This window comes from Salmo trutta, unplaced genomic scaffold (assembly GCF_901001165.1).
Source record: "Salmo trutta unplaced genomic scaffold, fSalTru1.1, whole genome shotgun sequence".
Lineage (NCBI taxonomy): Eukaryota > Metazoa > Chordata > Actinopteri > Salmoniformes > Salmonidae > Salmo > Salmo trutta.
Window position 1 is genome coordinate 2,801,337 of NW_021823195.1, and position 25,163 is coordinate 2,826,499.

The 25,163-nt window shown below is 46.2% G+C and overlaps 1 protein-coding gene across 1 annotated transcript in view; it reads left to right on the forward strand.

Moving 5' to 3' along the window:
• LOC115189570 (exocyst complex component 6) overlaps nt 1–25,163 on the forward strand; it is a 50,426-nt gene that overhangs the window by 23,748 nt on the left and 1,515 nt on the right. The window contains exons 3-9 of the mRNA XM_029748188.1: nt 1,593–1,640; nt 1,758–1,848; nt 10,718–10,763; nt 13,047–13,251; nt 14,801–14,962; nt 18,249–18,317; nt 21,159–21,304. Of these exons, the coding sequence (XP_029604048.1) occupies nt 1,593–1,640; nt 1,758–1,848; nt 10,718–10,763; nt 13,047–13,251; nt 14,801–14,962; nt 18,249–18,317; nt 21,159–21,304 (767 nt within the window). The remainder of the gene's footprint in view (nt 1–1,592; nt 1,641–1,757; nt 1,849–10,717; nt 10,764–13,046; nt 13,252–14,800; nt 14,963–18,248; nt 18,318–21,158; nt 21,305–25,163) is intronic.

The following is a 25,163-nucleotide window of genomic DNA, read 5'->3' on the forward strand; positions in this document are numbered from 1 at the left end:
ACGGTCTAGGTTGATCTCCCCCAGGACTGAGCCGGTCTAGGTTGACCTAATGATCTCTCCCCCAGGACTGAGCCGGTCTAGGTTGACCTAATGATCCCTCCCCAGGACAGAGCCGGTCTAGATTGACATAATGATCTCTCCCCCAGGACTGAACCGGTCTAGGTTGACCTAATGATCTCTCCCCCAGGACTGAACCGGTCTAGGTTGACCTAATGATCCCTCCCCCAGGACTGAGCTGGTCTAGGTGGACCTCCCCCAGGACTGAGCCGGTCTAGGTTGACCTCCCCCAGGACTGAAACGGTCTAGGTTGATCTCCCCCAGGACTGAGCCGGTCTAGGTTGACCTAATGATCTCTCCCCCAGGACTGAACCGGTCTAGGTTGATCTCCCCCAGGACTGAGCTGGTCTAGGTTGACCTAATGATCCCTCCCCAGGACAGAGCCGGTCTAGGTTGATCTCCCCCAGGACTGAGCCGGTCTAGGTTGACCTAATGATCTCTCCCCCAGGACTGAACCGGTCTAGGTTGACCTCCCCCAGGACTGAGCCGGTCTAGGTTGATCTCCCCCAGGACTGAGCTGGTCTAGGTTGACCTAATGATCCCTCCCCAGGACAGAGCCGGTCTAGGTTGACCTAATGATCTCTCCCCCAGGACTGAACCGGTCTAGGTTGACCTAATGGCCAGCTCTTTTTCCCCAGCTGAAAGTGGTCTTCAGATGAGTAGATGGTCTGATTGGTCCAGTTTCCAACCTTGGGTCGACCAATCATTAACCAGTATATGAATCGTGTTCAGATAACAGGTCAGCAGGTACTGCAGCAGATCGACTAGCTCGCTGGACATTTTTCTCCCACAGATTAATGAGACTTTTTAATTTTTTTTTATAATAATAATTAACCCCAGAAAAAATGGCTTCCTTATTACCATGAGCTAATGAGATGCAAATGTGGGATCCTCTCTCTGTGATCGTTCTGTCCCTACTGTCCCCCCTGCACCTGCATCTCCCTACCTCCCTCCTAACTCGGCCCGAGTCACCGCCGGATCTCCCTCTCTCCGCTCTGTGAACTGTCCCTACTGTCCCCCCAACACCTGCATCTCCCTACCTCCCTCCTAGCTCGGCCTGAGTCACCGCCGGATCTCCCTCTCTCCGCTCTGTGAATCAACCAGCCCAGTGATTTTTGTTTTTGTATTCAGCTCTTGAAACCCCAATGTTTAATTACCAGAAAATGCAGTGGCGCTTTAAAACTGTAGACAATGAACGACACATAGAGCTCATTGAAAGTTATCAGGGAAAAGGGAACCGCTGGTCAATTGGGTCAATCGAATTGAATTGTTTGACAAGACGAGTAGAGTTCAAACATCCTCTACGTTACAATTGACCAGTTTGTCATCAGAATCTGTTTGGGAAGGACTGTCATAATCTATTACGCTTCATCAAAGCTTCCAGCGACGACCCAAAAAAAAACGTTCCAAGTTCCCCCGTTGCAGATTTGAATCAGAATTTGTCCTTTTTTGTCCCTGTGTCCTCGATGAGGTTGATCTGAGCCGCTATAACAGGTAGTTGTTTAACTATAGGGATTTTTTTGTTTTTGTTTAAGGGCCAGGTTACCGACACAAACAGAAGACTGCAAGACGCCGGTAGAGAGGTAAGAGTCTTCGTGGTCAGGTAGAGGACAGATTGAGACAAAAAGCACCTCTTGACTTAACCTCTCTGGGTAATTGTGGAGGTCTTATTAATAACTCTTTGACCTCTCTGATGTAAGGTCACAGCCCAAACGGAGGAGGTGATTCGCTGTCGGATACAGCAGAGGAACATGACTACCACTGTGGAGAGACTACAGCTGTGTATACCTGGTGAGATATAACATGACTACAGCTGTGTATACCTGGTGAGATATAACATGACTACAGCTGTGTATACCTGGTGAGATATAACATGACTACAGCTGTGTATACCTGGTGAGATATAACATAACATGACTACAGCTGTGTCTACCTGGTGAGATATAACATAACATGACTACAGCTGTGTATACCTGGTGAGATATAACATAACATGACTACAGCTGTGTCTACCTGGTGAGATATAACATAACATGACTACAGCTGTGTATACCTGGTGAGATATAACATAACATGACTACAGCTGTGTATACCTGGTGAGATATAACATAACATGACAACAGCTGTGTATACCTGGTGAGATATAACATGACTACAGCTGTGTATACCTGGTGAGATATAACATAACATGACTACAGCTGTGTCTACCTGGTGAGATATAACATGACTACAGCTGTGTCTACCTGGTGAGATATAACATGACTACAGCTGTGTATACCTGGTGAGATATAACATGACTACAGCTGTGTATACCTGGTGATATATAACATGACTACAGCTGTGTATACCTGGTGAGATATAACATAACATGACTACAGCTGTGTCTACCTGGTGAGATATAACATAACATGACTACAGCTGTGTATACCTGGTGAGATATAACATAACATGACTACAGCTGTGTATACCTGCTGAGATATAACATAACATGACTACAGCTGTGTATACCTGGTGAGATATAACATGACTACAGCTGTGTATACCTGGTGAGATATAACATGACTACAGCTGTGTCTACCTGGTGATATATAACATGACTACAGCTGTGTCTACCTGGTGAGATATAACATAACATGACTACAGCTGTGTCTACCTGGTGAGATATAACATAACATGACTACAGCTGTGTATACCTGGTGATATATAACATGACTACAGCTGTGTATACCTGGTGATATATAACATGACTACAGCTGTGTCTACCTGGTGAGATATAACATAACATGACTACAGCTGTGTCTACCTGGTGAGATATAACATGACTACAGCTGTGTCTACCTGGTGAGATATAACATAACATGACTACAGCTGTGTATACCTGGTGAGATATAACATGACTACAGCTGTGTCTACCTGGTGAGATATAACATAACATGACTACAGCTGTGTATACCTGGTGAGATATAACATAACATGACTACAGCTGTGTATACCTGGTGAGATATAACATAACATGACTACAGCTGTGTCTACCTGGTGATATATAACATGACTACAGCTGTGTCTACCTGGTGAGATATAACATAACATGACTACAGCTGTGTCTACCTGGTGGGATATAACATGACTACAGCTGTGTCTACCTGGTGAGATATAACATAACATGACTACAGCTGTGTCTACCTGGTGAGATATAACATGACTACAGCTGTGTATACCTGGTGAGATATAACATGACTGCAGCTGTGTATACCTGGTGAGATATAACATGACTACAGCTGTGTATACCTGGTGAGATATAACATGACTACAGCTGTGTCTACCTGGTGATATATAACATGACTACAGCTGTGTATACCTGGTGAGATATAACATGACTACAGCTGTGTATACCTGGTGAGATATAACATGACTACAGCTGTGTATACCTGGTGAGATATAACATGACTACAGCTGTGTCTACCTGGTGATATATAACATGACTACAGCTGTGTCTACCTGGTGAGATATAACATAACATGACTACAGCTGTGTATACCTGGTGAGATATAACATGACTACAGCTGTGTATACCTGGTGAGATATAACATGACTACAGCTGTGTATACCTGGTGAGATATAACATGACTACAGCTGTGTCTACCTGGTGATATATAACATGACTACAGCTGTGTATACCTGGTGATATATAACATGACTACAGCTGTGTATACCTGGTGAGATATAACATAACATGACTACAGCTGTGTATACCTGATGAGATATAACATAACATGACTACAGCTGTGTCTACCTGGTGAGATATAACATAACATGACTACAGCTGTGTATACCTGGTGATATATAACATAACATGACTACAGCTGTGTATACCTGGTGAGATATAACATGACTACAGCTGTGTATACCTGGTGAGATATAACATAACTACAGCTGTGTATACCTGGTGAGATATAACATGACTACAGCTGTGTCTACCTGGTGATACATAACATGACTACAGCTGTGTCTACCTGGTGAGATATAACATGACTACAGCTGTGTATACCTGGTGATATATAACATGACTACAGCTGTGTATACCTGGTGAGGTATAACATAACATGACTACAGCTGTTTCTACCTGGTGAGATATAACATAACATGACTACAGCTGTGTATACCTGGTGAGATATAACATAACATGACTACAGCTGTGTATACCTGGTGAGATATAACATAACATGACTACAGCTGAGTCTACCTGGTGAGATATAACATGACTACAGCTGTGTATACCTGGTGAGATATAACATAACATGACTACAGCTGTGTATACCTGGTGAGATATAACATGACTACAGCTGTGTATACCTGGTGAGATATAACATGACTACAGCTGTGTATACCTGGTGAGATATAACATGACTACAGCTGTGTATACCTGGTGAGATATAACATAACATGACTACAGCCGTGTCTACCTGGTGAGATATAACATAACATGACTACAGCTGTTTCTACCTGGTGAGATATAACATAACATGACTACAGCTGTGTATACCTGGTGAGATATAACATAACATGACTACAGCTGTGTATACCTGGTGATATATAACATAACATGACTACAGCTGTGTCTACCTGGTGGGATATAACATGACTACAGCTGTGTCTACCTGGTGAGATATAACATGACTACAGCTGTGTATACCTGGTGAGATATAACATAACATGACTACAGCTGTGTATACCTGATGAGATATAACATAACATGACTACAGCTGTGTATACCTGGTGAGATATAACATGACTACAGCTGTGTCTACCTGGTGAGATATAACATAACATGACTACAGCTGTGTCTACCTGGTGAGATATAACATGACTACAGCTGTGTATACCTGGTGAGATATCACATGACTACAGCTGTGTATACCTGGTGAGATATCACATAACATGACTAAAGCTGTGTCTACCTGGTGATATATAACATAACATGACTACAGCTGTGTCTACCTGGTGATATATAACATAACATGACTACAGCTGTGTGTACCTGGTGAGATATATCATAACATGACTACAGCTGTGTATACCTGGTGATATATAACATGACTACAGCTGTGTATACCTGGTGAGATATAACATGACTACAGCTGTGTATACCTGGTGATATATAACATAACATGACTACAGCTGTGTCTACCTGGTGAGATATAACATGACTACAGCTGTGTATACCTGGTGAGATATAACATAACATGACTACAGCTGTGTATACCTGGTGAGATATAACATAACATGACTACAGCTGTGTATACCTGGTGAGATATAACATGACTACAGCTGTGTATACCTGGTGATATATAACATAACATGACTACAGCTGTGTCTACCTGGTGAGATATAACATAACATGACTTCAGCTGTGTATACCTGGTGAGATATAACATAACATGACTACAGCTGTGTATACCTGGTGAGATATAACATGACTACAGCTGTGTCTACCTGGTGAGATATAACATAACATGACTACAGCTGTGTATACCTGGTGAGATATAACATAACATGACTACAGCTGTGTATACCTGGTGAGATATAACATAACATGACTACAGCTGTGTCTACCTGGTGAGATATAACATGACTACAGCTGTGTCTACCTGGTGAGATATAACATAACATGACTACAGCTGTGTCTACCTGGTGATATATAACATGACTACAGCTGTGTCTACCTGGTGAGATATAACATAACATGACTACAGCTGTGTCTACCTGGTGATATATAACATGACTACAGCTGTGTCTACCTGGTGAGATATAACATGACTACAGCTGTGTCTACCTGGTGAGATATAACATGACTACAGCTGTGTATACCTGGTGAGATATAACATGACTGCAGCTGTGTATACCTGGTGAGATATAACATGACTACAGCTGTGTATACCTGGTGAGATATAACATGACTACAGCTGTGTCTACCTGGTGATATATAACATGACTACAGCTGTGTATACCTGGTGAGATATAACATGACTACAGCTGTGTATACCTGGTGATATATAACATAACATGACTACAGCTGTGTCTACCTGGTGAGATATAACATGACTACAGCTGTGTATACCTGGTGAGATATAACATAACATGACTACAGCTGTGTATACCTGGTGAGATATAACATAACATGACTACAGCTGTGTATACCTGGTGAGATATAACATGACTACAGCTGTGTATACCTGGTGATATATAACATAACATGACTACAGCTGTGTCTACCTGGTAAGATATAACATAACATGACTTCAGCTGTGTATACCTGGTGAGATATAACATAACATGACTACAGCTGTGTATACCTGGTGAGATATAACATGACTACAGCTGTGTCTACCTGGTGAGATATAACATAACATGACTACAGCTGTGTATACCTGGTGAGATATAACATGACTACAGCTGTGTATACCTGGTGATATATAACATGACTACAGCTGTGTATACCTGGTGATATATAACATGACTACAGCTGTGTCTACCTGGTGATATATAACATGACTACAGCTGTGTATACCTGGTGAGATATAACATAACATGACTACAGCTGTGTATACCTGGTGAGATATAACATAACATGACTACAGCTGTGTCTACCTGGTGAGATATAACATGACTACAGCTGTGTATACCTGGTGAGATATAACATAACATGACTACAGCTGTGTCTACCTGGTGAGATATAACATAACATGACTACAGCTGTGTATACCTGGTGAGATATAACATGACTACAGCTGTGTATACCTGGTGAGATATAACATAACATGACTACAGCTGTGTATACCTGGTGAGATATAACATAACATGACTACAGCTGTGTCTACCTGGTGAGATATAACATAACATGACTACAGCTGTGTATACCTGGTGAGATATAACATAACATGACTACAGCTGTGTCTACCTGGTGAGATATAACATAACATGACTACAGCTGTGTCTACCTGGTGAGATATAACATGACTACAGCTGTGTATACCTGGTGAGATATAACATAACATGACTACAGCTGTGTATACCTGGTGAGATATAACATAACATGACTACAGCTGTGTATACCTGGTGAGATATAACATGACTACAGCTGTGTATACCTGGTGATATATAACATAACATGACTACAGCTGTGTCTACCTGGTGAGATATAACATAACATGACTTCAGCTGTGTATACCTGGTGAGATATAACATAACATGACTACAGCTGTGTATACCTGGTGAGATATAACATGACTACAGCTGTGTCTACCTGGTGAGATATAACATAACATGACTACAGCTGTGTATACCTGGTGAGATATAACATGACTACAGCTGTGTTTACCTGGTGATATATAACATGACTACAGCTGTGTATACCTGGTGATATATAACATGACTACAGCTGTGTCTACCTGGTGATATATAACATGACTACAGCTGTGTATACCTGGTGAGATATAACATAACATGACTACAGCTGTGTATACCTGGTGAGATATAACATAACATGACTACAGCTGTGTCTACCTGGTGAGATATAACATAACATGACTACAGCTGTGTATACCTGGTGAGATATAACATAACATGACTACAGCTGTGTCTACCTGGTGAGATATAACATAACATGACTACAGCTGTGTATACCTGGTGAGATATAACATAACATGACTACAGCTGTGTATACCTGGTGAGATATAACATAACATGACTACAGCTGTGTATACCTGGTGAGATATAACATGACTACAGCTGTGTATACCTGGTGATATATAACATAACATGACTACAGCTGTGTATACCTGGTGAGATATAACATAACATGACTACAGCTGTGTATAGCTGGTGATATATAACATAACATGACTACAGCTGTGTCTACCTGGTGAGATATAACATGACTACAGCTGTGTCTACCTGGTGAGATAAAACATAACATGACTACAGCTGTGTCTACCTGGTGAGATATACCATGACTGCAGCTGTGTATACCTGGTGAGATATAACATAACATGACTACAGCTGTGTATAGCTGGTGATATATAACATAACATGACTACAGCTGTGTCTACCTGGTGAGATATAACATGACTACAGCTGTGTCTACCTGGTGAGATAAAACATAACATGACTACAGCTGTGTCTACCTGGTGAGATATACCATGACTGCAGCTGTGTATACCTGGTGAGATATAACATAACATGACTACAGCTGTGTCTACCTTGTGAGATATAACATAACATGACTACAGCTGTGTATACCTGGTGAGATATAACATAACATGACTACAGCTGTGTCTACCTGGTGAGATATAACATGACTACAGCTGTGTATACCTGGTGATATATAACATAACATGACTACAGCTGTATCTACCTGGTGAGATATAACATGACTACAGCTGTGTATACCTGGTGAGATATAACATGACTACAGCTGTGTATACCTGGTGAGATATAACATAACTACAGCTGTGTCTACCTGGTGAGATATAACATAACATGACTACAGCTGTGTATACCTGGTGAGATATAACATGACATGACTACAGCTGTGTCTACCTGGTGAGATATAACATAACATGACTACAGCTGTGTATACCTGGTGAGATATAACATAACATGACTACAGCTGTGTATACCTTGTGAGATATAACATGACTACAGCTGTGTATACCTGGTGAGATATAACATAACATGACTACAGCTGTGTATACCTGGTGAGATATAACATGACTACAGCTGTGTATACCTGGTGAGATATAATCTATACTATAACACCTAATAACATTGTGTGTTCTAAAAGCTACCTCTTTCTCTGTTCTGAAAGCTACCTCTTTCTCTGTTCTGAAAGCTACCTCTCTGCTCTCTGTTCTCAAAGCTACCTCTCCCCTCTCTTCTTTCTGTTCTAAAAGCTACCTCTCTCCTCTCTGTTCTAAAAGCTACCTCTTTCTCTGTTCTGAAAGCTACCTCTCTGCTCTCTGTTCTCATAGCTACCTCTCTTCTTTCTGTTCTGAAAGCTACCCCTTTGTTCTAAAGGCTACCTCTCCCCTCTCTTCTTTCTGTTCTAAAAGTTACCTCTCTCCTCTCTGTTCTAAAAGCTACCTCTCCCCTCTCTGTTCTAAAAGCTACTTCTCTCCTCTCTGTTCTAAAAGCTACCTCTCCCCTCTCTGTTCTAAAAGCTACCTCCCCTCTCTCTGTTCTGAAAGCTACCTCCCCTCTCTCTGTTCTGAAAGCTACCTCCCCTCTCTCTGTTCTAAAAGCTACCTCCCCTCTCTCTCTTCTGAAAGCTACCTCTCTCCTCTCTGTTCTAAAAGCTACCTCTCCCCTCTCTGTTCTAAAAGTTACCTCTCCACTGTCTGTTCTAAAAGCTACCTCTCCTCTCTCTGTTCTAAAAGCTACCTCATCTTTCTGTTCTAAAAGCTACCCCTCTCCTCTCTGTTCTAAAAGCTACCTCATCTTTCTGTTTTAAAAGCTACCTCATCTTTCTGTTCTAAAAGCTACCTCTCTGTTCTAAAAGCTACCTCTCCTCTCTGTTCTAAAAGCTACCTCTCTCCTCTCTGTTCTAAAAGCTACCTCTCCCCTCTCTGTTCTAAAAGCTACCTCTCCCCTCTCTGTTCTAAAAGCTACCTCTCCCCTCTCTGTTCTAAAAGCTACCTCTCCCTTCTCTGTTCTAAAAGCTACCTCTCCCCTCTCTGTTCTAAAAGCTACCTCTCTCCTCTCTGTTCTAAAAGCTACCTCTCCTCTCTGTTCTAAAAGCTACCTCTCCTCTCTGTTCTAAAAGCTACCTCTCCTCTCTGTTCTAAAAGCTACCTCTCCTCTCTGTTCTAAAAGCTACCTCTCCTCTCTGTTCTAAAAGCTACCTCTCCCCTCTCTGTTCTAAAAGCTACCTCTCCCCTCTCTGTTCTAAAAGCTACCTCTCCTCTCTGTTCTAAAAGCTACCTCTCTCCTCTCTGTTCTAAAAGCTACCTCTCTGTTCTAAAAGCTACCTCTCCTCTCTGTTCTAAAAGCTACCTCTCCTCTCTGTTCTAAAAGCTACCTCTCCCCTCTCTGTTCTAAAAGCTACCTCTCCTCTCTGTTCTAAAAGCTACCTCTCCTCTCTGTTCTAAAAGCTACCTCTCCTCTCTGTTCTAAAAGCTACCTCTCCTCTCTGTTCTAAAAGCTACCTCTCCTCTCTGTTCTAAAAGCTAACTCTCCTCTCTGTTCTAAAAGCTACCTCTCCTCTCTGTTCTAAAAGCTACCTCTCCTCTCTGTTCTAAAAGCTACCTCTCCTCTCTGTTCTAAAAGCTACCTCTCCTCTCTGTTCTAAAAGCTACCTCTCCTCTCTGTTCTAAAAGCTACCTCTGTTCTAAAAGCTACCTCTCTGTTCTAAAAGCTACCTCTCCTCTCTGTTCTAAAAGCTACCTCTCCTCTCTGTTCTAAAAGCTACCTCTCCTCTCTGTTCTAAAAGCTACCTCTCTGTTCTAAAAGCTACCTCTCTGTTCTAAAAGCTACCTCTCCTCTCTGTTCTAAAAGCTACCTCTCCTCTCTGTTCTAAAAGCTACCTCTCCTCTCTGTTCTAAAAGCTACCTCCCCTCTCTGTTCTAAAAGCTAACTCTCCCCTCTTATTTTTGTCCTTTTGCAGTCCTAGAAATGTACAGTAAATTGAAGGAGCAGCTTGAATCCAAAAGGTGAGTGATCTACTTCCTTTCTCTCCTCACTATGTTCATTGTTGTTGTCATCAATGTTTTTCCTCCACCGCAATATATTAACCATGAAGTCCCCCTCTCTAGATAACATGGTGCTTTGGACAGTAAGACCCTAACGCTTTCCTAGAAACCCTCTCTGGCTCAATATAGCTCACAAACAAAAGGCAGGCTATCTTTACGTCACAGAATACTGAACAATTCACAGAAGTATGATTAACGGGAAACTGTAAATAGACACTATTTGAATGGACCCAAGCAGAGGGGAAGTGAAGCTCACGGGGAACCTGACAGTGAAGACCCTTCCTTGTCGCTTAACGTCTGTTTTAATCAGTCATAACACATCGTAGGGAAGAGGGTCACCGTTCAAACGCAGAACAGTTGACCTTGTGTGACCCTTGACCCTTCTTCACAGCACAGCGCCGGCCTAGACAACATCGCTGTCACAGGCGCCGGTCAGAGAGTTGGAAAGAGACATCCTTGCTTTGCCATCGGTCGCTTCTGTGGCATCATGGGCAGCGTCATTGAGGGAAATCTATATTTTAAAGTTGACCGCTTTCTTCTTCTATACGTTTATTGAGGGTAGACAAACTGAAAATGGGCCTCTAGCGCCGCCCGCAACATTCTGTTGGTGGTACATTCAATTATAACGGTTAGGACATGGGGTTATTATGTGATGTCATCACTGGGTTAGGACATGGTGACATGTCCTGCCACTCACAGTAAACACCACCCAGTCCAGGTCTTTGTCATGCCACTCACAGTAAACACCACCCAGTCCAGGTCTTTGTCCTGCCACTCACAGTAACCACCACCCAGTCCAGGTCTTTGTCCTGCCACTCACAGTAAACACCACCCAGTCCAGGTCTTTGTCCTGCCACTCACAATAACACCACCACCCAGCCCAGGTCTTTGTCCTGCCACTCACAGTAAACACCACCCAGTCCAGGTCTTTGTCCTGCCACTCACAGTAACCACCACCCAGTCCAGGTCTTTGTCCTGCCACTCACAGTAAACACCACCACCCAGTCCAGGTCTTTGTCCTGCCACTCACAGTAACCACCACCCAGTCCAGGACTTTGTCCTGCCACTCACAGTAACCACCACCCAGTCCAGGACTTTGTCCTGCCACTCACAGTAAACACCACCCAGTCCAGGTCTTTGTCCTGCCACTCACAGTAAACACCACCCAGCCCAGGTCTTTGTCCTGCCACTCACAGTAAACACCACCACCCAGTCCAGGTCTTTGTCCTGCCACTCACAGTAAACACCACCCAGTCCAGGTCTTTGTCCTGCCACTCACAGTAAACACCACCACCCAGTCCAGGTCTTTGTCCTGCCACTCACAGTAACACCACCACCCAGTCCAGGTCTTTGTCCTGCCACTCACAGTAAACACCACCCAGCCCAGGTCTTTGTCCTGCCACTCACAGTAAACACCACCCAGTCCAGGTCTTTGTCCTGCCACTCACAGTAAACACCACCACCCAGCCCAGGTCTTTGTCCTGCCACTCACAGTAAACACCACCCAGTCCAGGTCTTTGTCCTGCCACTCACAGTAAACACCACCCAGCCCAGGTCTTTGTCCTGCCACTCACAGTAAACACCACCACCCAGTCCAGGTCTTTGTCCTGCCACTCACAGTAAACACCACCCAGTCCAGGTCTTTGTCCTGCCACTCACAGTAAACACCACCACCCAGTCCAGGTCTTTGTCCTGCCACTCACAGTAACACCACCACCCAGTCCAGGTCTTTGTCCTGCCACTCACAGTAAACACCACCCAGTCCAGGTCTTTGTCCTGCCACTCACAGTAAACACCACCCAGCCCAGGTCTTTGTCCTGCCACTCACAGTAACACCACCACCCAGCCCAGGTCTTTGTCCTGCCACTCACAGTAAACACCACCCAGTCCAGGTCTTTGTCCTGCCACTCACAGTAAACACCACCCAGTCCAGGTCTTTCACATAAACAATCCTTTTCTCTGCAACACTGATAAAAGACTGAATCTACTGTATGGCTCCACATCCAGTGTATTTCAACTAGTACACATTTCCCTCTTACAAGTTTATATTCCGATACAGTATTCATTGGTCCTCCGTCATCTAATCATCCTTAACAAATACAGCGGTGTTTTCAGTAATTAAACTCTCGTTCAGCAGAGGAAACCATTTTATACAGTAGCCGTATGAAAGCCCAACCAGACTAGAGAGAGAGAGAGAGAGAGAGGGAGGGATGAGAAGTGACGGCAGGTATCTGTGTTCCTTAGACACTACGCTGCGTTGAAGACCATGGAGCAGCTGGAGAAGGTGTTCATCCCGCGGGTCAGCCGTTACCGCTTCTGTCAGATCATGGCTGACAACCTGCCCAAGCTCCGAGAGGACATTAAGGACATCTCCATGTCCGACCTCAAGGACTTCCTGGAGAGCATCAGGAAACACTCGGACAAGATCGGAGAGACCGCCATGAAGCAGGTAAGAGACGTTGTTGTTGTTGTTATTATATAGAAACAGGCAGAGTATAGGTATAAAACAGGTAAGACACTGGCCCTTTGGACACTGTGTTAACTAACCTCCAGACGAGCTTCAATGCCATACAACTCTCCTTCCGTGGCCTCCAACTGATCTTAAACGCAGGTAAAACTAAATGCATGCTCTTCAACCAATCACTGCCCGCACCTGCCCGCCCATCCAGCATCACTACGGTTCTGACTTAGAATATGTGGACAACTACAAATACCTGGGTGTCTGGTTAGACTGTAAACTCTCCTTCCAGACTCACATTAAGCATCTCCAATCCAAAGTTAAATCTAGAATCGGCTTCCTATTTCGCAACAAAGCATCCTTCACTCATGCTGCCAAACATACCCTCGTAAAACTGACCATCCTACCGATCCTCGACTTCGGCGATGTCATTTACAAAATAGCCTCCAATACCCTACTCAACAAGCTGGATGCAGTCTATCACAGTGCCATCCGTTTTGTCACCAAAGCCCCATATACTACCCACCACTGCGACCTGTACGCTCTCGTTGGCTGGCCCTCGCTTCATACTCGTCGCCAAACCCACTGGCTCCAGGTCATCTACAAGTCTCTGCTAGGTAAAGCCCCGCCTTATCTCAGCTCACTTGTCACCATAGCAGCACCCACCTGTAGCACGCGCTCCAGCAGGTATATCTCTCTGGTCACCCCCAAAGCCAATTCCTCCTTTGGCCACCTTTCCTTCCAGTTCTCTGCTGCCAGTGACTGGAGCGAATTGCAAAAATCACTGAAGTTGGAGACTCAAATCTATGATTTACCATCATGGTATTTTGGATGCAGTACAAAACAAAAGTATGAAAATCTATGCGCTCACTACTACAAGTCACTCTGGATAAGAGAGTCTGATTAAATTTAAAATTAGCGTTTTTGAAAGGAGAAATGTGTGTTTGATATTGAGATTCATCGACCTGGCCAAGGCTTTCGTCTCTGTCAATCACCGAAATACTTATTGGCAGACTCGACAGCCTCGGTTTCTCTAATGACTGCCTCGCCTGGTTCACCAACTACTTCTCAGACAGAGTTCAGTGTGTCAAATCGGAGGGCCTGTTTTTGCTCCTTTGCACCCCAGTATCTCTACTTGCACATTCATCTTCTGCACATCTACCATTCCAGTGTTTAATTGCTATATTGTAATTACTTCGCCACCATGGCCTATTTATTGCCTTACCTCCCTTATCTTACTACATTTGCTCACATTGTATATAGATTTATTTTCTCTACTGTATTATTGATTGTATGTTGTTTTACTCCATGTGTAACTGTGTTGTATGTGTCAAACTGCTTTGCTTTATCTTGGCCAGGTCGCAGTTGTAAATGAGAACATGTTCTCAACTTGCCTACCTGGTTAAATAAAGGTGAAAAAAAAATCTAAAACAATTCTAGCTATTGTAGAAAATGAACAAAAATATGTCTGATCTTGTGCTAGGAAGCTTTTGTCCTCTGAGAAGGAGAGAGGTCTGACTGTGTTGTTTGTCCCTCCCAGGCTCAGCAGCACAGGACGTTTAACAGCGTGGTTCAGAAGCAGGACAGTGGTATGGGCTACACCAAGCCAGTCTACTCCCTGAATGGTCGGACGCCAACGCAGCACAACGGCCTCGCGGCGGCGGAGGAGGAGGGAGTGGAGGAGGACCAATCAGAGGAGGAGGTGAGTCTTTTCAGACATCTTTTTTCATACTCTCTGGTCCAGTATTAAAACAACATGTTGAAGTTATCCACAGGTAATGTGAAGGCACCCTGTACATTATTTATAAGAAAAGCCAAAGTGATCATGAAACTGTTGAAATGAGTGAATGACTGAGTCCTGACTGTGGTTCACTACCGTAACGTGGTTTAACTTCCTGAGTCCTGACTGTGGTTCACTACCGTAACATGGTTTAACTTCCTGACTGTGGTTCACTACCGTAACGTGGTTTAACTTCCTGAGTCCTGACTGTGGTTCACTACCGTAACATGGTTTAACTTCCTGACTGTGGTTCACTACCGTAACATGGTTTAACTTCCTGAGTCCTGACTGTGGTTCACTACCGTAACATGGTTTAACTTCCTGACTGTGGTTCACTACCGTAACTTGGTTTAACTTCCTGAGTCCTGACTGTGGTTCACTACCGTAACATGGTTTAACTTCCTGACTGTGGTTCACTACCGTAACATGGTTTAACTTCCTGACTGTGGTTCACTACCGTAACATGGTTTAACTTCCTGAGTCCTGACTGTGGTTCACTACCGTAACGTGGTTTAACTTCCTGACTGTGGTTCACTACCGTAACGTGGTTTAACTTCCTGAGTCCTGACTGTGGTTCACTACCGTAACATGGTTTAACTTCCTGAGTCCTGACTGTGGTTCACTACCGTAACATGGTTTAACTTCCTGAGTCCTGACTGTGGTTCACTACCGTAACATGGTTTAACTTCCTGAGTCCTGACTGTGGTTCACTACCGTAACGTGGTTTAACTTCCTGAGTCCTGACTGTGGTTCACTACCGTAACGTGGTTTAACTTCCTGACTGTGGTTCACTACCGTAACGTGGTTTAACTTCCTGAGTCCTGACTGTGGTTCACTACCGTAACGTGGTTTAACTTCCTGAGTCCTGACTGTGGTTCACTACCGTAACGTGGTTTAACTTCCTGAGTCCTGACTGTGATTCACTACCGTAACATGGTTTAACTTCCTGAGTCCTGACTGTGGTTCACTACCGTAACATGGTTTAACTTCCTGAGTCCTGACTGTGGTTCACTACCGTAACATGGTTTAACTTCCTGAGTCCTGACTGTGGTTCACTACCGTAACATGGTTTAACTTCCTGAGTCCTGACTGTGATTCACTACCGTAACATGGTTTAACTTCCTGAGTCCTGACTGTGGTTCACTACCGTAACATGGTTTAACTTCCTGAGTCCTGACCTGTGGTTCACTACCGTAACGTGGTTTAACTTCCTGAGTCATGACTGTGGTTCACTACCGTAACATGGTTTAACTTCCTGAGTCCTGACTGTGATTCACTACCGTAACATGGTTTAACTTCCTGAGTCCTGACCTGTGGTTCACTACCGTAACGTGGTTTAACTTCCTGAGTCCTGACTGTGGTTCACTACCGTAACGTGGTTTAACTTCCTGAGTCCTGACTGTGGTTCACTACCGTAACATGGTTTAACTTCCTGAGTCCTGACTGTGGTTCACTACCGTAACATGGTTTAACTTCCTGAGTCCTGACTGTGGTTCACTACCGTAACATGGTTTAACTTCCTGAGTCCTGACTGTGATTCACTACCGTAACATGGTTTAACTTCCTGAGTCCTGACTGTGGTTCACTACCGTAACATGGTTTAACTTCCTGACTGTGGTTCACTACCGTAACATGGTTTAACTTCCTGAGTCCTGACTGTGGTTCACTACCGTAACGTGGTTTAACTTCCTGACTGTGGTTCACTACCGTAACATGGTTTAACTTCCTGAGTCCTGACCTGTGGTTCACTACCGTAACGTGGTTTAACTTCCTGAGTCCTGACTGTGGTTCACTACCGTAACGTGGTTTAACTTCCTGACTGTGGTTCACTACCGTAACATGGTTTAACTTCCTGAGTCCTGACTGTGATTCACTACCGTAACATGGTTTAACTTCCTGAGTCCTGACCTGTGGTTCACTACCGTAACGTGGTTTAACTTCCTGAGTCCTGACTGTGATTCACTACCGTAACATGGTTTAACTTCCTGAGTCCTGACCTGTGGTTCACTACCGTAACGTGGTTTAACTTCCTGAGTCCTGACTGTGATTCACTACCGTAACATGGTTTAACTTCCTGAGTCCTGACCTGTGGTTCACTACCGTAACGTGGTTTAACTTCCTGAGTCCTGACTGTGGTTCACTACCGTAACATGGTTTAACTTCCTGAGTCCTGACTGTGATTCACTACCGTAACATGGTTTAACTTCCTGAGTCCTGACCTGTGGTTCACTACCGTAACGTGGTTTAACTTCCTGAGTCCTGACTGTGGTTCACTACCGTAACATGGTTTAACTTCCTGAGTCCTGACTGTGGTTCACTACCGTAACATGGTTTAACTTCCTGAGTCCTGACTGTGGTTCACTACCGTAACATGGTTTAACTTCCTGAGTCCTGACTGTGGTTCACTACCGTAACATGGTTTAACTTCCTGGGTCCTGACTGTGGTTCACTACCGTAATGTGGTTTAACTTCCTGAGTCCTGACTGTGGTTCACTACCGTAACGTGGTTTAACTTCCTGAATCCTGACTGTGGTTCACTACCGTAACATGGTTTAACTTCCTGAGTCCTGACCTGTGGTTCACTACCGTAACGTGGTTTAACTTCCTGAGTCCTGACTGTGATTCACTACCGTAACATGGTTTAACTTCCTGAGTCCTGACCTGTGGTTCACTACCGTAACGTGGTTTAACTTCCTGAGTCCTGACTGTGGTTCACTACCGTAACATGGTTTAACTTCCTGAGTCCTGACTGTGATTCACTACCGTAACATGGTTTAACTTCCTGAGTCCTGACCTGTGGTTCACTACCGTAACGTGGTTTAACTTCCTGAGTCCTGACTGTGGTTCACTACCGTAACATGGTTTAACTTCCTGAGTCCTGACTGTGGTTCACTACCGTAACATGGTTTAACTTCCTGAGTCCTGACTGTGGTTCACTACCGTAACATGGTTTAACTTCCTGAGTCCTGACTGTGGTTCACTACCGTAACATGGTTTAACTTCCTGGGTCCTGACTGTGGTTCACTACCGTAATGTGGTTTAACTTCCTGAGTCCTGACTGTGGTTCACTACCGTAACGTGGTTTAACTTCCTGAATCCTGACTGTGGTTCACTACCGTAACATGGTTTAACTTCCTGAGTCCTGACTGTGGTTCACTACCGTAACATGGTTTAACTTCCTGAGTCCTGACTGTGGTTCACTTCCCAGGTGTTAACAGCCCAGGACCTGGTGGATTTCTCTCCTGTTTACAGATGTCTCCACATCTACACCGTTCTGGTATGTACACTATTTATTGTTAATTATTGTGCCATCCAAATGGCAGCCTATTCTGTATATAGCCATGTTAATACCTGGTACTTCCTGTATATAACCATGTTATTACCTGGTACTCCCTGTATATAACCATGTTATTACCTGGTACTTCCTGTCTATAGCCATGTTATTACCTGGTACTCCCTGTATATAGCCATGTTATTACCTGGTACTCCCTGTATATAGCCATGTTATTACCTGGTACTCCCTGTATATAGCCATGTTATTACCTGGTACTTCCTGTATATAGCCATGTTATTACCTGGTACTTCCTGTATATAGCCATGTTATTACCTGGTACTCCCTGTATATAGCCATGTTATTACCTGGTACTTCCTGTATAGAGCCATGTCATTACCTGGTACTTCCTGTATATAGCCATGTTATTACCTGGTACTCCCTGTATAGAGCCATGTTATTACCTGGTACTTCCTGTATATAACCATGTTATTACCTGGTACTTCCTGTATATAGCCATGTTATTACCTGGTACTCCCTGTATATAACCATGTTATTACCTGGTACTTCCTGTATGTGGCCATGTTATTACCTGGTACTTCTTGTATATAGCCATGTTATTACCTGGTACTCCCTGTATATAGCCATGTTATTACCTGGTACTTCCTGTATATAACCATGTTATTACCTGGTACTTCCTGTATGTAGCCATGTTATTACCTGGTACTTCCTGTATATAGACCTCACAGTCTGCATTTCACTGTGAGGTCTAAACCTGTTGGTTAAGGCCTGGTCAGTCTGCATTTCACTGTGAGGTCTACACCTGTTGGTTAACCTGTTACATCTAGGGGGCAGTAATTTCACGGCTGGATAAAAAACGTACCCGATTTAATCTGATTATTAGTCCTGCCCAGAAACTGGAATATGCATATAATTATTAGCTTTGGAGAGAAAACACTCCAAAGTTTCTGAAACTGTTTGAATGGTGTCTGTGAGTATAACAGAACTCCTATGGCAGGCAAAAACCTGAGATGCTTCTGTTCAGGAAGTACCCTGTCTGAACATTTCTTGCCCTTCTTTATTATCTCTGTCGTTTACAAAGGATCTCTGCTCTTACGTGACACTTCTCACGTCAACAATGGAGTCTCACAGCCCGGGAAAAACAGGAATGATGTCATTCAAAGCCCTGGCTGAAGCACACGAGAGCAAATGCTGAGTGGTCAGTCAATGGACTAAGCCTTAGGCGCGTGACACGCCCCGCCCCCGGCTTTTGGTTTTTCCTCAGTTTACAGACAGGCAGATTCCCGGTCGGAATATTATCGCTTCTCTACGAGATAAATTGCATAAATATTGGTTTTAAACAGCGGTTGACATGCTTCGAAGTACGGTAATGGAATATTTCGAAATTTTTTGTCATATTTTGCGTCATGCTCGTGGCCGAGATTTAGCGTTGGGATAGTGTCTAGAACGCACGAACAAAACGTCGCTGTTTGGATATAACGATGGATTATTTGGGACCAAACCTACATTTGTTATTGAAGTAGAAGTCCTGGCAGTGTATTCTGATGAAGAACAAGCAAGGTAAGAACATTTTTCTTATAGGAAATGTGATTTTGGTGAAGGCTACACTGGGTGGGTGTCTAAATAGCTAGCCCTGTAACGCCGGGCTATGTACTTACATTATTGCAAAATGTGCTTCATCCGAAAAGCTATTTTAAAATCGGACATATCGAGTGCATAGAGGAGTTCTGTATCTATAATTCTTAAAATAATTGTTATGCTTTTTGTGAACGTTTATCGTGAGTAATTTAGTAAAATCACCGGAAGTGTTCGGTGGGAATGCTAGTTCTGAACGTCACATGCTAATGTAAAAAGCTGGTTTTTGATATAAATATGAACTTGATTGAACAGACATGCATGTATTGTATAACACAATGTCCTAGGTGTGTCATCTGATGAAGATCATCAAAGGTTAGTGCTGCATTTAGATATGGTTTGGGTTTATGTGACATGATATGCTAGCTTGAAAAATGGCTGTGTGATTATTCCTGGCTGGGTACTCTGCTGACATAATCTAATGTTTTGCTTTCGCTGTAAAGCCTTTTTGAAATCGGACAGTTTGGTTAGATAAAGGAGAGTCTTGTCTTTAAATAGCTGTAAAATAGTCATATGTTTGAAAAGTGTAAGTTTTCGGATTTAGAGGAGTTTGAATTTCGCGCCCCGCCCATCATTGGATATTGGAGCAGACGTTCCGCTAGCGGAACGTGTAGATGTAAGAAGTTAAGGGCTGGTCAGTCTGCATTTTCATTAACTCTTCGTCCTTGCACTCCTAAACAATGGCGTTTTTAGAAACTAGGATGAAGGCTTAACAAAAACGCAGTCCTCTCTGTTGTTAACAGATTATAGATTTTTGGGAACAGAAAACTGTAATGAGATCAAATGTTTCACCAATGACAATTTACCGAATGTCGTCCAACGTTCTCCCTCCGCCGACCACTGGACCTCCTGGACTTCCTATGAACATTTCAACATCTTGGCCATGTTCTGTTATAATCTCCACCCGGCACAGCCAGAAGAGGACTGGCCACCCCTCAGAGCCTGGTTCCTCTCTAGGTTTCTTCCTAGGTTCTGGCCTTTCTAGAGGAGTTTTTCCTAGCCACCGTGCTTCTACACCTGCATTGCTTGCTGTTTGGGGGTTTTAGGCTGGGTTTCTGTACAGCACTTTGAGACATCAGCTGATGTAAGAAGAAGGGCTTTATCAATACATTTGATTTGATCACCATATTTGGTAGTGAGTGGAAATGCAATCCGGATCCATCTGACTCGTCGTTCCGTCTCCGTTTCCAGGGGGACAGAGAGACATTTGAGAACTACTACAGGAAACAGAGGAGGAAACAGGCCAGGCTGGTGCTGCAGCCCCAGTCGAACATGGTGAGGAGAGAAACAACCTTCCCTTCATCCGTTCTCTTCTACATCTCTCTGTTCCCCTCTGTGTTCCCCTCCTCTGTGTTCCCCTCCTCTCTGTTCCCCTCCTCTCTGTTCCCCTCCTCTCTCTGTTCCCCTCCTCTCTCTGTTCCCCTCCTCTGTGTTCCCCTCCTCTGTGTTCCCCTCCTCTGTTCCCCTCCTCTGTGTTCCCCTCCTCTGTGTTCCCCTCCTCTGTGTTCCCCTCCTCTGTGTTCCCCTCCTCTCTGTTCCCCTCCTCTCTGTTCCCCTCCTCTCTCTGTTCCCCTCCTCTCTGTTCCCCTCCTCTCTGTTCCCCTGCTCTCTCTGTTCCCCTCCTCTGTGTTCCCCTCCTCTGTGTTCCCCTCCTCTGTGTTCCCCTCCTCTGTGTTCCCCTCCTCTCTGTTCCCCTCCTCTGTGTTCCCCTCCTCTGTGTTCCCCTCCTCTCTGTTCCCTCCTCTGTGTTCCCCTCCTCTGTGTTCCCCTCCTCTGTGTTCCCCTCCTCTGTGTTCCCCTCCTCTGTGTTCCCCTCCTCTGTGTTCCCCTCCTCTGTGTTCCCCTTCTCTCTGTGTTCCCCTCCTCTGTGTTCCCCTCCTCTGTGTTCCCCTCCTCTCTGTTCCCCTCCTCTCTGTTCCCCTCCTCTGTGTTCCCCTCCTCTGTGTTCCCCTCCTCTGTTCCCCTCCTCCCTGTTCCCCTCCTCTGTTCCCCTCCTCTGTGTTCCCCTCCTCTGTGTTCCCCTCCTCTGTTCCCCTCCTCTGTGTTCCCCTCCTCTCTGTTCCCCTCCTCTCTGTTCCCCTCCTCTGTGTTCCCCTCCTCTGTGTTCCCCTCCTCTCTGTTCCCCTCCTCTGTTCCCCTCCTCTCTGTTCCCCTCCTCTGTGTTCCCCTCCTCTGTTTCCCCTCCTCCCTGTTCCCCTCCTCTGTTCCCCTCCTCTGTGTCCCCTCCTCTGTGTTCCCCTCCTCTGTGTTCCCCTCCTCTGTTTCCCCTCCTCTCTGTTCCCCTCCTCTCTGTTCCCCTCCTCTGTGTTCCCCTCCTCTCTGTTCCCCTCCTCTGTGTTCCCCTCCTCTGTGTTCCCCTCCTCTGTGTTCCCCTCCTCTGTGTTCCCCTCCTCTGTGTTCCCCTCCTCTGTGTTCCCCTCCTCTGTGTTCCCCTTCTCTGTGTTTCCCATCCTCTGTGTTCCCCTCCTCTGTGTTCCCCTCCTCTGTGTTCCCCTCCTCTGTGTTCCCCTCCTCTGTGTTCCCCTCCTCTCTGTTCCCCTCCTCTCTCTGTTCCCCTCCTCTCTCTGTTCCCCTCCTCTGTGTTCCCCTCCTCTGTGTTCCCCTCCTCTGTTCCCCTCCTCTGTGTTCCCCTCCTCTGTGTTCCCCTCCTCTGTGTTCCCCTCCTCTGTGTTCCCCTCCTCTCTGTTCCCCTCCTCTCTGTTCCCTCCTCTCTCTGTTCCCCTCCTCTCTGTTCCCCTCCCTCTCTGTTCCCCTGCTCGCTCTGTTCCCCTCCCTCTGTGTTCCCTCCTCTGTGTTCCCCTCCTCTGTGTTCCCCTCCTCGGTGTTCCCCTCCTCTCTGTTTCCCCTCCTCTGTGTTCCCCTCCTCTGTGTTCCCCTCCTCTCTGTTCCCCTCCTCTGTGTTCCCCTCCCTGTGTTCCCCTCCTCTGTGTTCCCCTCCTCTGTGTTCCCCTCCTCTGTGTTCCCCTCCTCTGTGTTCCCCTCCTCTGTGTTCCCCTTCCTCTCTGTGTTCCCCTCCTCTGTGTTCCCCTCCTCTGTGTTCCCCTCCTCTCTGTTCCCCTCCTCTCTGTTCCCCTCCTCTGTGTTCCCCTCCTCTGTGTTCCCCTCCTCTGTTCCCCTCCTCCCTGTTCCCCTCCTCTGTTCCCCTCCTCTGTGTTCCCCTCCTCTGTGTTCCCCTCCTCTGTTCCCCTCCTCTGTGTTCCCCTCCTCTCTGTTCCCCTCCTCTCTGTTCCCCTCCTCTGTGTTCCCCTCCTCTGTGTTCCCTCCTCTCTGTTCCCCTCCTCTGTTCCCCTCTCTCTGTTCCCCTCCTCTGTGTTCCCCTCCTCTGTTCCCCTCCTCCCTGTTCCCCTCCTCTGTTCCCCTCCTCTGTGTTCCCCTCCTCTGTGTTCCCCTCCTCTGTGTTCCCCTCCTCTGTTCCCCTCCTCTCTGTTCCCCTCCTCTCTGTTCCCCTCCTCTGTGTTCCCCTCCTCTCTGTTCCCCTCCTCTGTGTTCCCCTCCTCTGTGTTCCCCTCCTCTGTGTTCCCCTCCTCTGTGTTCCCCTCCTCTGTGTTCCCCTCCTCTGTGTTCCCCTCCTCTGTGTTCCCCTTCTCTGTGTTCCCATCCTCTGTGTTCCCCTCCTCTGTGTTCCCCTCCTCTGTGTTCCCCTCCTCTGTGTTCCCCTCCTCTGTGTTCCCCTCCCTGTGTTCCCCTCCTCTGTGTTCCCTCCCTCTGTGTTCCCCTCCTCTGTGTTCCCTCCTCTGTGTTCCCCTCCTCGGTGTCCCCTCCGCTCTCTGTTTCCCCTCCTCTCTTTCCCTCCCTCTGTTCCCCTGCTCCTCTCTGTGCCCCTCCTCTGTGTTCCCCTCCTCTGTGTTCCCCTCCTCTGTGTTCCCCTCCTCTGTGGTCCCCCCTCTCTGTTCCCCTCCTCTGTGTTCCCCTCCTCTCTGTTCCCCTCCTCTGTGGTCCCCTCCTCTGTGTTCCCCTCCTCTCTGTTTCCCCTCCTCCTCTGTTCCCCTCCTCTGTGGGTTCCCCTCCTCTGTGTTCCCCTCCTCTGTGTTCCCCTCCTCGTGTTCCCCTCCTCTGTGGTTCCTCCTCCCCTCCTCTGTGTTCCCCTCCTCTGTGTTCCCCTTCTCTCTTCCCCTCCTCTGTGTTCCCCTCCTCTCTGTTCCCCCCTCTCTGTTCCCCTCCTCTGTGTTCCCCTCCTCTGTGTTCCCTCCTCTGTGTTCCCCTCCTCTGTTCCCCTCCTCTGTTCCCCTCCTCCCTGTTTCCCCTCCTCTGTTCCCCTCCTCTGTGTTCCCCTCCGCTGTGTTCCCCTCCTCTGTTCCCTCCTCTGTTCCCCTCCTCTGTGTTCCCCTCCTCTCTGTTCCCCTCCTCTCTGTTCCCCTCCTCTGTGTTCCCCTCCTCTCTGTTCCCCTCCTCTCTGTTCCCCTCCTCTGTTCCCCTCCTCTCTGTTCCCCTCCTCTTTGTTCCCCTCCTCTGTGTTCCCCTCCTCTCTGTTCCCCTCCTCTCTGTTCCCCTCCTCTCTGTTCCCCTCCTCTGTGTTCCCCTCCTCTCTGTTCCCCTCCTCTGTGTTCCCCTCCTCTGTGTTCCCCTCCTCTGTGTTCCCCTCCTCTGTGTTCCCCTCCTCTGTGTTCCCCTCCTCTCTGTTCCCCTCCTCTGTGTTCCCCTCCTCTGTGTTCCCCTCCTCTGTGTTCCCTCCTCTGTTTCCCCTCCTCTGTGTTCCCCTCCTCTGTGTTCCCCCCTCTCTCTGTTCCCCTCCTCTGTGTTCCCCTCCTCTGTGTTCCCCTCCTCTGTGTTCCCCTCCTCTGTGTTCCCCTCCTCTGTGTTCCCCTCCTCTCTGTTCCCCTCCTCTGTGTTCCCCTCCTCTGTGTTCCCCTCCTCTGTGTTCCCCTTCTCTCTTCCCCTCCTCTGTGTTCCCCTCCTCTGTGTTCCCCTCCTCTGTGTTCCCCTTCTCTCTTCCCCTCCTCTGTGTTCCCCTCCTCTGTGTTCCCCTCCTCTGTGTTCCCTCCTCTGTGTTCCCCTCCTCTGTGTTCCCCTCCTCTCTGTTTCCCCTCCTCTGTGTTCCCCTCCCTGTGTTCCCCTCCTCTGTGTTCCCCTCCTCTGTGTTCCCCTCCTCTGTGTTCCCCTCCTCTGTGTTCCCCTCCTCTGTGTTCCCATCCTCTGTGTTCCCCTCCTCTGTGTTCCCTCCTCTGTGTTCCCCTCCTCTGTGTTCCCTCCTCGTCT